The sequence below is a fragment of the Clytia hemisphaerica genome, unplaced genomic scaffold (genome assembly GCF_902728285.1).
Source record: "Clytia hemisphaerica strain Z4C2 unplaced genomic scaffold, Clytia hemisphaerica genome assembly, whole genome shotgun sequence".
In the NCBI taxonomy this organism is placed as follows: Eukaryota; Metazoa; Cnidaria; class Hydrozoa; order Leptothecata; family Clytiidae; genus Clytia; species Clytia hemisphaerica.
The window spans coordinates 232-13,531 of NW_027103612.1; the positions used below are offsets into that span (position 1 = coordinate 232).

A 13,300-nucleotide genomic window follows, 5' to 3' on the forward strand; every position below is an offset into this window, starting at 1 on the left:
CATTTGGGACTAAAAAATAAAAATAAAGAATAACGTTAGTCGTTTCACTCCTAAATGTTCAAACGTAAAAACATGGATGATAAATCATTGAAGGGAGGATGGTTAGTGTAGTTCTAGAAGTATATTATTGTTATCATTATTTTTACAATTGTAAATCTATCTTTTGTCTTTCCATATTTCTGTTGATGTTGTTTCAGAAACAAGCACTGGTTTCGAGTTTACAATCCAAAACTTCTCGGAAACAGGCTTTCACGTGCTACATAATCAAATTAAAGCTTCAAATCTGTAAAACCGAATTTTCAAAGCTCTAATACATCTTTAATTATTCTTACTTGTTTCCTTTGATTCTTCCATCAATTTTTGGATCTTTCCTTGCATGAAATTAATAGCATTTCTCATTTCGCTAAATAAAATTTGCTTTTCTTCAATTAGCGTTGCCTTTTAAGATATTTTTCCACAATTATCCTGCGTTTAACAGCTGAAAAAAAAAGAAAAAAAGACTCCTTTAAATAATCTGAACTTCAACAAAGCCAACTTTTCCATAATGAGATCTAGAGAAAAACAACACGTCATAGGCTGTCTTGAAAAAGAATAAATATCTCCTAATTACCTCAGAATAGGAGCTATCGTCTAACCAAGGTAAATTTCCTTTGCCGAGATGATTATGTATTTCCTTATTATTTGTTTCTCCGGTCAACATTAGATAATCAACAAACATATCAATTTCTGCTTTCTTTAGAGCGGCCAGTTTTGATCGGACTGTTTTCCTTTTTTACTTGTATCTGAAATAGAATCATACCAACGAATAAAAATCCTAGATGTAATACAAAAATGTTCTAACATTCATAGGATGCATGTGTAAATAAGATTTTGCAAAAATAATAACAATCTTTAAATTGCATCTAATTTGTTACTAAATGAAAAAAAAATAAACAACAGAGGCAAAATACTTTTTCTCCAACTTGAGCATTCAACAAGGTCTTTTCAATTTTGGACTTTTCAATTGCCTTTTGATTAAAGGCAATAAAATCCCTTGGGAAAGGCTTGTGTGTGCATTCTAAACAAGAATTGTTTAAGAAAACTAAGAAGATCTTTTCATTTAGCTGACTTAGAAGAGCGCTAGGGATGTTACATATTGGAATGTCTATTTTTGGACTTTTTGAAATTCAGTAAAAATAAGTTTGTTAGGAAAAGCTGGCGAATGTTTAATTCACAATAATTTCAATTTTTCATAGGAATCTCTTTTAAAAATGTTTAGCCCGAATTGATGTTAACTCTCTCAGAGAAAAAGAGCTCAAATCTTAGTTTCTTCAAATCAAGCTAATTAGCAATTTGACCCCCTATTTGACTAACAGCCCTAATTCAACCCTCCCTTAAGCATCAATTAATAAAACAAAAATAAAGAAGTCGTACCAGTAATCTTCGACTTTAATCTCTTTGGTAAGTCGATCAAGTTCTTGTAATTGATCCTGCTTATCAAACTCTAACAACCGATAGACTTTACCATAATCCATTGTCTTGGGGAATGATAATCTGCTAACAAACAATGTGATAGTCAGGTGGAAGGTGAAGCTTTTCCACCAGAAGAAGAAGCTTTCAGCGTCGGAAGGTTGACGAACCACTCTACTTCTCAAACCTAGAAAAAGTTACAACAAAGAACAAAAGGTAGAAGTAAGCAGAGTGAAGCCAAGTGCAGTGAAAGCCTGTAAAAGCCAGTAGAAACTGCAAAAGATGTACTAACGGGCATGGTGTTTTGGACTAACTGCTTGGACAGTACATTTGTAGCAATTTTTATAATTTATACTGATATATAATACATATTGAGCAAAGGTCTTCAATTGAGGACAACGCGCCAAATCCTAACATCAACACTGTTACCTAATGCTTCTTTTTGAATTTCATCCTTCCATTGCATTATGATTTAGTTGGATGTTTGTCTGACAAGTCACCAATCATTTTTAAATTTTCTTCATTCTAAAACCAAAGAAATTATAGATTAGGAAAAGACTGAGTCCTTCTGGCAATTGACGTACAAATAAATACGCTCAATCATCTCTCACACGAAGTATCATGTCATGCAAAAACCTTTCAACGTAGCAAATTACCGTATCTTGTTACCTTGTAATATCTCTTGACCAAATCTGGTACAAGTTTTTTGATTTTGGATTTGTTCCAGTGAAGAACTGCTTCTGTTAGTGTTTCTTCTCTTCCTGAAAAATTAAATCAGAAATAAATAAAGGAAAAGAACAACTGTATTAGTGACATAAGGGAGAAACGTACTTGAATTAAATATATTTGACTTAATGAACAATATTTACTTTCAGGTAATTGATACTTTGTACTATTTCCAAACCGAGAAAGATAACTGAACAATTGCTCTGTTTCCTCTCCTGTTGAACGTCCGGTACCTTCCAACCATTCACCACTCCAAACAACCTAAGAATTAAGGCATAAATATAAAAAAACAGTATTTCAAATTTTGCAACATAATACTTGTCTTATCGTTTGCTCAGTTTCGCTCCAATCTACAGCCACCTAGACTGGGGATGGTTACAGAAAAGTACTTCACTGTAGTACTTTAAGTTGATTCAAGGTCCAATGAGGGGGGCGTGAGAAGTCAAAGTACATCCACAAATAAATTGATGAATTAATTACCTGGCATTCTATAGAATGGCCCTTAGCGTGCATTATTGATAACGCTGGCTTGATTGACTCCTTAATTGAAGCATCATCACGAACCATGAACGGCCAAAGCTTGCACATAACATCTGCAAAACAAAATCTAGTGCCATTTGGAATCATAGATTCCTTGATCAAAAAATAGGGATAGCCAAATACTTCGCCTCTGAACATATTAATGGCTTTTTTTGCCATTACATGACGACAAGTTGCCACCTCTAACCCTGTCTCATCGAGCTTTGCCATCTTTCTTGTTACATTTTGTGCTGCCGTCCATGTCCCACCACAAATCGCGCCATTATTATCCTAAAAAGCAATGCAACACAAATTTGCATTACGTTTTTTTAAGGAAACACGTTTTGCTGAGCAGGCTTGATCTTTTAAGCATTCATCTTTTTTCCTGAAACGTTTCTTAGATGTTTCTTAATCTAAAAGCATTTTGTTCATTTCTGAAATTAATTTTGGAACCCAGTGACTTTCAGTTAATCTATTTTTAGGTTCCAAAGCTTGTTACTCAGGCGAAGTTTATTAATTGCTTTAATAGTTTAAAAAGCAAAAAAAATATATGAAAATGGAGAGATTTTGAATTTTAGCCTGACTACGTTTCCTCAATGTTTCTTAATTTTTTGGTATTTTGAGCTTCTTATTATTTATGATAATGGTAATGATTAGATAAAAAATTAATAAATAGACCAACATTCTTAAAATTATAATACCTTTTTTGATTGATTTTGTACAAACGATCAATAAATTTAGAAACTGATTCATTAGGAATAATGAATCTTCCGTCATAGAATGATTGTCTCTGCCTTCTAAAAAAATATAAATGAAATTGAGTTGCATCTTTTTCAGGGGGTCAAGCAGTTAGTACTTAATAATGTCTATCGTGGATGTCCATTTTTCAAATGGAAAATGCAGTTAATACTAAGTGTTCTGAGTGAAAGGGTGTGGAAGAACTTTTCGAAATTCTTAAGAACATTTAGTATTTATAGTTTTCAAGAGCATATGTTTAACCTCAATCCTTATTAACCTAAGATTATTGCTAACAATTTTCGATCGAAATGATAAGCTAAAACCTTCTTTATTCACTTACATTCCCCTTTTGTAACGATAAAGCTTTACGTTTCCATCCACATGTGAACTATGGGGGCGAAGATGACATGCTGGACATTCCATCCAATCTTTGGATTGAATAAGGTCTTTTTGATCCAACCACAAACACCATTCTCGGAACGCCATCGCAAAATTAGTCGGATTGATGGTAGCTTTCTAAAAAACGATTGCAAAATGTTAGCTAGATCTGCTTCTGTATAGTTTGGAACTAGTAGTTTGGAATTAAAACAATTTACAACGATATTCCAAATAACTTTAACAATTGCGCCTTGGTATTATAGTCAGATAATCAATAAAAACAAGAAAAACCTTTGATAAGGCTAACAATTATTCGAGCAGCCCCATTTACATTTATAAGATTAAAAAATTATGATATATTGGGCAATAGAATAATAAAAACAATGGGACCAAAAGTGTTTTGTGAGTAAAACCAATAAAAACGTACCCTACAAAAATCATCAGAAATTGAGTTGAGGGACTTTAGAAATGCTCGTTCAGAGGAACCAGGCATGAATTTGCGGAATTTGTCCCACAATTGGAAGACTTCCTCTTTGAAGAGGTAGTTTAAACTTTTCGGATTTCCAGGCCAGAAACCTGAGGAAAGCAGTACACTTGTTGTGAAAGGATCAGTCAAAGATGTACATTCGTTGCAACGTAGGTGGTATTTGTTGACATCAAAACGGCCTGTAAATAAAGTTAATAAAGTAACAACAAAAGTGAGACTACAAGTTTAAAAAAACTTCTATAGGTAATCAAATGAATATAAGTGAATAAATTTGGTAACAATTACAATTTTAAGAGGAGATTCCTATAATTGTTGACTTTGAAATTTCTAAATCAAATTGCTTACCTTTCAATGTAACGACAATGCAATACTCATCTGTAGCGATCTTGGTGACCTCCTTACTGCCACAAACTGAACAAACACATTTAAGTGGTGGATAGCGAACTAAAAGTTAATGAAAAAAATAGCAATTCACAGATGTTCCCTCCCTTTTTGTGATTTTGAGAAGTCTCTATGCACTATGATTAAAGTGTGTATATGAAGCTGTTAGATGTATTGCATGATACATTTTCTAATTATAACTGACTATTTGAAAAATACCTGTTGGTATAATTTCTTTCTTCTCATCCAAACACTCCAGAACATCTAGGTACCTGCCAGAGGACAATCTATCATGAAATGGATTTGCCAAGTGGAAGACATCGTCACATACATGACAAAATGATTTGTGACAATCCATGCAATAAAGATCACCAAGTCGATCACAACACACATTACAATGTTCATCCAAAACTTCCCTAGCCTGCATTGTCCTCCAAATATTCTTCCTCAGCAAATCCCAATCTTCTTGGCAGGATCTTGATCTTTCGAACCATGACTTCTTCTTCTTTTTTGTTTTGACAAAGTTAAGAAGGGTTTCTAACCAACTATTCACTGAAATAAATTAAAATAGTTGATCGTTATTACTCTGTTACATTATAACACCAAAAATGTTTTTTTTGCCAGTTTTTTTTTTATCTTACATAGAGTCTTATAACAGTGAAAATTTTAAACAATGTTTTTTCCTTAATTGTCTTCAAGAAGGGATGATATGATACCTACTTTTTGTATCACTTTGTGGATTTATGTCATTTAATTCTTCATTATCGATGGTGTCCACATTTTCTGCAATTTGCCAGTTTGAATTTTTTGCATCAATATCCAAAACTTGCTCATCTGCAGTGATTACTGATGAAAATAACAAGAAAGAGTTGAAATTTCAATACATACAAGACACACAACTCTATTTAGATTTAGGTACCTCAATATTACCCAGTGCATAAAATAATGTAACTGCACATTTACCAGTATTTGATATTCTTCTTTTCATTCCATTGTTATGTTTTGGTCTCTTCAGCTTGTAGATCCTTTGACCTAGATTATCCAAAAAAAAGAGAAAGAATGCATGCATTTAAAATTGAACAAGACAACAAACCTTAGCTAAAGATTAAACCTTTCAAAAGTTTTTGTGCAATAAAATTCAGGTTGAAAAGTTTGAAACAGGGAGAAATCTCTTTGGTCTGTATTGATGACAAAATTTAGAGTTTCAGTTGTCCCGCACAAACAAAATATACTAACCAGTTTCAGCAGATCTCTTGAGTTCAAAGCAAATCTCTGATTTTTTCTTGGGTTTTGCTTTAGCTTTAAGTGATTTGTTAACTGCCACAATTTGTTTCATCAAACCAAGACCTAAACAAAGTGATGTGTAGACAAAGAATTTTTGTAATTTTTAGGTTTTTAGCAACCTTCAAAATTTTCCATGGGATGAATATTATCCTCTTTACAAAGAAATAACAATTTTTCAAATCCATTCATGTTAAAAGAATAGTTTTAGTGATTAAAATGATGCTATCCAGTGATCTGCAGTGTTAAGGAAAATAGAGAAATAGAAAAAATAGAGAAAAAATTATGATAATATGCATGTTGTGTCAATTATTTTTTACTTTCTGTAAGTTTGATATAAACTACATATGATCATATTGATAAAAAATTATCAAGGGTGGTAGATTCTACCCCCTGCTTGCCATTAAGAGGGTTTAACTTGTCTTGTCTGAACACTGCTTTAAAGTAATTAAACAAAATCAAACCTTCAAAATTTCATATCTTGTATAGCCAAGGTGATAAGTCAATAGCAGTAAGTTTAGTTGCAAAAGAAATGGTGAAAACATGCTTTCTTTGCAGAATACTTTTTATATATTTCCAAGGCAACTAAAATACTTTGTTTTTCAAAAGTAACTGAAGCCTATTCCCAAGGGCAAAAAAAACATTCTTGGTTTTATCTAAAACATCAGACATAATGCTACATGGATGATATGTTTTTTCTTGTCCTTTGACAGTAATTGATTGCTTATCCTTAGCCTTGTGTTATTGTTAGCAATTGACAACTAATCAATAATAATATATCAATAATCAATTCTAATTGATTGAAATTTGTTTTAAATAATATATATTTCCCTATTTGCAGCACTGTTTATACATGTAATAGCTTTTCAGAAACATCAGACGTTACAACTTAAAAAATTCCTGAAATTTATAAATTCTTGACCAGCAATCATGATCTAGATAACTGATAAATGATAGATTAGCACTATTGATCACCCAATAAAATTAACTAATAAATATTAATTAGACAAACCTTGATCATTACACTAGTTTAGCATTTTATCCCTATTACACTTATCTAACTTATTAAATAAAATTTATTTTTAGCAATTGTTTGAATCGAAGACTCCCCCATTTCAAATTTTAGCCACTATTTTACAAGCAGCTTTTCTTTATCTTTGCATATATAACTCTTTTGTTTTTGTTTGGCGTCTTGTTGTGCACCTTCCTAGTTTTGCTGGTTGTTCTGCCACTACTTTACTCTAATTCAGCCTACTCTAGCCATTTCTCTAATTTAGCCTTCTCAAGTTATTTCTTTGTGTCCTCTGTTAGTGCAAAAAAATTTACATAGGTTATTTACTTTTTATTTTTATACAATCTTATAATTTGTATGTATGGATAATGGGTCTTAGGAACTTTTGATACTCAAAATATAGATAGATAGATAGATAGATAGATAGATCATTGCCGATTTTTAAAATCTGAATGCAAATCATTTAATCATCAATTATCAATCTCATGTCATATCATGTAATCCAGACTGTCTTAAAAAATCCAAGTGTTTGATTAAAATTCAAGGAACTTCTGCAAAGTATGACAACAGAGAAAGTTCAGCAAACCTGACAAATATTATAGTTCCACAAAGTTCGACCAGTAAATTAGGGTGCAGAGACTTTAGAGCTTTGAGTAGTGGCCATCAGTTTAACAGGCACATCATGCAGATTTTTTCTTCAGTTCTTTAGTTCTATTAGTTTGACAACAAAACTTAATAGAAATTTATCGACCAACAAAGTTTGATTTTTTAAATTCTAAAAAATTGGTTTATGATTAGTTCCATGTTTTTAAAGCAGGTTAATATTAATCTTAGAGATTTTTAATTAATCTTTAAGATTGAATAGAGCTTTCGGGATTCTATGACATCGTCTTAGAAAAGTTAAGGTTTCTTGGACAAAATATTTTTTGTGGTTAAATTTAAGATTGGACACTATAATAAATTATTAAATCATTCTTGTGTAAATTTAAATTACATAAAACTCTCATTTTTTAGATTGAGATATCGGTTTTCATGTTTCATATCAGACCAGATATCGGTCTATTGCTCTTTTTGGTTGAGGTAAACAAATATTTTGGATTTCTTTTTGTTTTCGATTAAAGATTGCTCCACGTTCATATCTATTCAATACCATCGAAGGGTGATATATTGCACTTTTCTGCCATACTTTTTACTCACTTTATTTCCTTTGTTTTACTCAAAATTCCAGTCATCAAATTAAATCTCTTGTTTACAGATTGAAACATGTGATCAATTACAATCTAAACCTTACAAAAATTTGCCTTCGTCTTTAAAATGTACATATTGGCGATTTGGTAAAATACACCCTGCAAAGTATGGCAGAGAAGGTACCACTGTACCAATGTATCACTCTTCGACGTTACTAAAGAGCTTGTATATAATTCAAAAAAGCTGAGTTAGCAAACAAACATTTCTCAAACTTTAAGACACAGTATGGTGTTTTATATATATGCAGTAATGGTCATACATTAATCAAATAATCGTAATTCAAATATTGATGTGTACCTTAAAAGAGAGTACCATGGAAAGGTGATATCGTGAAGTCGGGTAACTTGCATCAGTGGAGGGAAACTTGCATAGCCATCAATTAATGACTGATCAATCAAAGCAGCAAAATTTCAAAACAAATGAACTACCCAGCTCTGCTCGCAGCTCTACTCTACCATTTTTGTTTTGATTTAATTTTATATTATAATGACCAGCCAGGTCATTCATTTTAAAGGCTATGCATATTAGCCTCCACTGATGCAAGTTACCTGATCTCCAGTACATTGCGCTATCTGCCATCATAAACCTTTGCACTGTGTATTTTAAGGAATATAGCTGTAATATAGCAATATATTATACATTTTAAAAACGAAAGTGAATTTTTGTTACAGCATGTGTTTTGATTTGAGTTATTCTTGATTGATATATTGACTTTAATCTTATAATATCCAGACGGTGTCGATCGAACGAATCGAACGCCGAATCAATTGAATGCAATTGAACACAATCAAATAATTGCAATTCGATTGTCGAACGCCGAATCGCAATCGAATATTACCCAGGATTTGCCGTTCGATTGCTTCGATTACGTTCGATTGTATTCGATTATGTTGGAGTACGTTCGATTGATTTAGATTTTATTCGCTTTCATGTGATACTTGATAAGCGCTCGGCCGCCCACGCTAAAAAGCTCTAACAGAGTGATCCAATTTAATTTTATCGCAATCAAACTCAGCGAACATAATAGACCTTTTTTCAAAGAGGACATCCTGTTGAATAATTATGTAGTCCAGCCATAAAAACAATGATAGAGCCATGCATAATTACTGTATCATGCATATTGTAATAATTATGCATGGTTTTATCATTGTTTTTCTGCTGGACTACATAATTATTCAACAGGGTGGCCTCTTTGAAAAAAGGTCTATTGTAATCGAACCAATGGAACATAGTCAATGATAATCGAATCGCAAATTATTCGATCACGTTCGATTACGTTCGATTGGTTCGATTACGTTCGATTGCGATTTTTGTTCGAAGTTCTTCGATTGACACCGTCTGATAATATCAGATCACAATCTACTATCATGCCTTTCAGTGGTAAATGTGGTAAATGCTTGTAAATGCATATGCATAAAATTAGGCACTGTGGACTGTGGACCTGTGGACTGAGGTTTGATTCCCACTTGCAGCGGTTCACTTGGCAAGTGGATGAACCTTCGCCAGAGTCAACCCATGCCATGTGAGGGGAATTGGGTAGTCAGTTCAAGGTGCTGACTGGACTGGGCATTAAAAAACAATCACAAAAACTTGTTTTTCCACCACTCGCCGCATCATTTTCACAAAATGTGGCAAATGAAAATGTTGAACACAAAGAAGAAACTACTTACTTGTCTTTCTTGGTCGCTTTGACTGTGATGGCTGTGAGGAACACTGCTGCTCACCATCATTATTTTCTGCCATAAATAAGTAATAATATGTTGAACTATCTGTTCCTGTATGTTTAAAAGAAATTCAATTTGAAAGTAGCCATTTTAATTTTAGATAGAAAGTTCAAATCAAGACAACAAAGCAAAGCTTTTCGAGTTGTGCAACAATGGATAAAACTTTGTTATCTTGATTTTATTTCATCCAGCAAACAAGATAAGTTGTACTGACGGTATAATAATTACTGTATACTTTTTGCTTTCCCTTTGTGTCCTTGGGTTAGATACCCGGGTTTCTTTTTAACCGTATAGCGGTATTATCATAGTTCCGTAGTTTTGATCATTAAATCAACTAAAACCATTGATTGAACGATTAAAACGAAAAACATGATAATCATTGATTTAACGTTCGCTACTATGTTGAAATGAGAGCCTTCTACCCCAATGGTTTGTGTGTAGGGGTCAACGTGTCAATTATTCCTTGGATTTCTTTAAGCATTCTAGTATCGTCAGCAAAGCTTGCAAGGATTGAATACCTGATATTATCATCAATATCAGAAATCATCAGAAGAAACAAAATTGGCCCAAGTACTGTTCCTTGAGGTACTCCTGATATGACAGGGGCACTTTCGGATTTGAAACCATTTACAACAACAGATTGTTTTCTGCCTTTCAAAAACGATTCAATCCATCGCAATAGCTTTCCTTTGATCCCGAGCTGTGACAATTTGTGTAACAAAATTGCATGATCAACTTTGTCAAATGCCTTACTGAAGTCCAAATAAATTGTGTCGACATTAATACCTCTCTCAAGGTATGATAGTATTGTATCATAATGTTCAAGGAGTTGACTCAAACAAGATCTACCTTGTCGAAAGCCATGTTGGGAGTCATTAAAAATGTTATTCTCTTCTAGATAATTAACAATGTTTTTTCGCACAATTTTTTCAAAGGTTTTCATTATGTGCGAGGTTAGTGACACTGGCCGATAATTTTGGGCTTCACCTTGGTCCCCACCTTTGTAAATAGGAATGATATGACTGTCTTTGGAGAGATGTGGTGTTTCCCCGTTATCAAAACACTCTCTCCAGATTGAACAAAAAGGAGTTGCTAGTTCTTGACTACAATTTTTGAGAAAGAGAGCAGAAAAACCATCGGGTCCTGGTGCTGCATTTTTGGATATTGTTCCAATCTCCTCAACAAAGTCCTCTTTCGTAAAATCAATATCAGTCAAAACAAAATCACTGTCTTTATCATTATATTTTGCGTTTTCGAGTGGTGTACTGAAGACTGATTAGTACTGTTTTTGAAGAATGTCTGCCATTTTTTTTTAATCATAAAAATCTAAACTACTTAGTCTCTCGAAGGGTCGGAAAATTCACGATTTCTAGGAAATTGTTTTGATTTAGAGTGAGAAAAATTGTAAAAAAGTCTCTCTGAGAGTCACTTTTTCAGCAAAAATCAGTCTTTCTAAGTAAGGGTCAGATTTTGGAGGTCCAATCCGCACATAAAATCATGGTCGTAATATTTGAGAAAAAAAGGGAAATCCACCGGGCAGTTTTGAAACCACAATCGATTTGTAAGTGCTCTAAAGTAGGTTTGAATGGTAGAGTTTTAACTCATAGTTTTAACGCTAGACTTAAGACTTACGACCTTAGGATCTGAGGATCTAAAAGTTCAAAAATAGTCCACTAAGGCTCAGAATATAGTCTGAAAGTCTACCAACCCCTCCCAAATTGAAATATTCGATTAAGTTAAAGAGATAGCCCAAAATCGACTTTCTCGCCAGAACTAAATAATCTTGAAAAACGTTAAAATAACCTGAATTCTCATTCTATTTCGACCATGATTGTACCATCCGCACCCGGGTAGAAATATATCAAGGATAATATTATATAAGAAGATAAACTAAGTCAAATAAAACATTAAAAAATAACGCCGGCCCTTATTACGCCACAGCCTAATTTTGGGCTTACGCCAATTATTGCCGTTAATAACGCCAACATTTGTAAAAATGGCTACTTATGCTTCAAATTAATAAATTACATTAACATGTCGTTTTTCAGTAGTAAACTGTTGTAAATTCCATCGACAATCATTGATTTTTAAATATATTAAATATTTCACTGAAATTCTAAATATGGAGCAAAATAATGGATAATTATCGTCTTCGAAGCATACCTAAAATCCTTTAAATTGAGAAATAATGTTAAAAATTAACGCCATTTTTAGGTTAAATTTACAAAATTTTGGCCCTTTGTACGCCGGCCCTTTTAACGCCGGCCCTTACGCCACGAGCTAAATAAGGGCCGGTGTAAAAAGGGCCAATAAGGTAGAACAAAATCCAAATAGTAGTCTCTGTTCGGAGTTTGGAGCATCAGTTTTATTTAACTTTACCTCGGAATGGCGACCTAAATGCTAATTATTACAACTAGATTCAATACACGCTTTTTTTATAAGAATACACTTTATAAGAATGTCCATGATTAAAATGGTCAAAAAATTAAGAATAATCCTAAGAATATCACCATCATGGAATTTGGCTACTCATGCCATAATTAGAGCATTTTCAATTATAAAGTGCCAATTACCCTCAAGTAAGGCTCACTCCTTTCACAAAAATGTCATTTATGCTTGAGACGTATGTACTAAATGATAAATCTACTAGTAGTCTGAATTAGGATCTTAAGCTAAGAATGCTGTGAAAATATTTTAGGATGATTTTCCCAAAAAAGAATATCCATGATGAAATGGATTTACACCACTCTTATAAAAAAGCGTGTATTACTATGATTTTTTTTCTATATGAAGAACTACTTAGAAAGGATTGCTGAAAAAGTTTTATATCATATAACGATTCATGCTACACGCTAAAAGAAGCTCTAAAGAAACTGATTGTAAAATAAGGGAATTAAAAAGATTCTGAAAGATTCTCGAAAGGTTTTTTTGCATTGGGCTTTTGCAGAAATAATCCGTGCCCCCCCTGTTGAGGATATCGGATACCCAGGGGGTTAACGATTTTTGTTCAAAAGTGGATATCCACGGGGTTAAATATCTACAAGGGAGCGGATATCCAGGGGGTAAAATGTCTTTTCAAGTAAAAAATACGATATCCAGGGGGTTGAGCATATTTTCAAAAGTGGATATCCAGGGGGGGAGCGGTCTTTACTAATAAAGTAGGATACTTCGAAAAATCAATATCCTCAACAGTATGGGTAAAATCTTTTTCTGCAAAAGCCCATTTTAAGACAAACCAACAAGTTAGATGAGATATCATGCTACACGCTAAAAGAGGCTTTCCAAAAAGCGCAATCAAGACTCTGATTGTAAAATGAGGGAATTAAAAAGATTCTCAAAGATTCTCGAAAGGTTTTT

The 13,300-nt window shown here is 33.1% G+C and overlaps 1 protein-coding gene across 1 annotated transcript; it reads right to left on the minus strand.

The window, feature by feature from the left end:
* Positions 1-1,583: 1,583 nt before the first annotated feature.
* Positions 1,584-10,343, minus strand: LOC136802197 (uncharacterized). The gene is made up of 14 exons (XM_067058911.1): positions 9,890-10,343; positions 5,915-6,025; positions 5,642-5,710; positions 5,399-5,524; positions 4,898-5,230; positions 4,643-4,741; positions 4,238-4,476; positions 3,773-3,948; positions 3,377-3,491; positions 2,656-2,985; positions 2,319-2,436; positions 2,119-2,210; positions 1,879-1,974; positions 1,584-1,636 (listed from the first exon to the last, which is right to left on the minus strand). The coding sequence occupies exons 1-13, from the start codon at positions 9,960-9,962 to the stop codon at positions 1,915-1,917; spliced, it is 1,941 nt and encodes a 646-aa protein (XP_066915012.1). The 5' UTR covers positions 9,963-10,343; the 3' UTR covers positions 1,584-1,636; positions 1,879-1,914.
* Between the last annotated feature and the right edge of the window lie 2,957 nt (positions 10,344-13,300).

Coding starts and splice junctions, on each gene's coding strand:
- LOC136802197 (XM_067058911.1), bottom strand. CDS start 9,962: ATGGCAGAAAATAATGATGGTGAGCAGCAGTGTTCCTCACAGCCATCA. Junction 4,477..4,642: donor CATTGTCGTTACATTGAAAG/GTAAGCAATTTG, acceptor CTTTATTTACAG/GCCGTTTTGATGTCAACAAA. Junction 2,211..2,318: donor AAAGTATCAATTACCTGAAA/GTAAATATTGTT, acceptor TTAATTTTTCAG/GAAGAGAAGAAACACTAACA.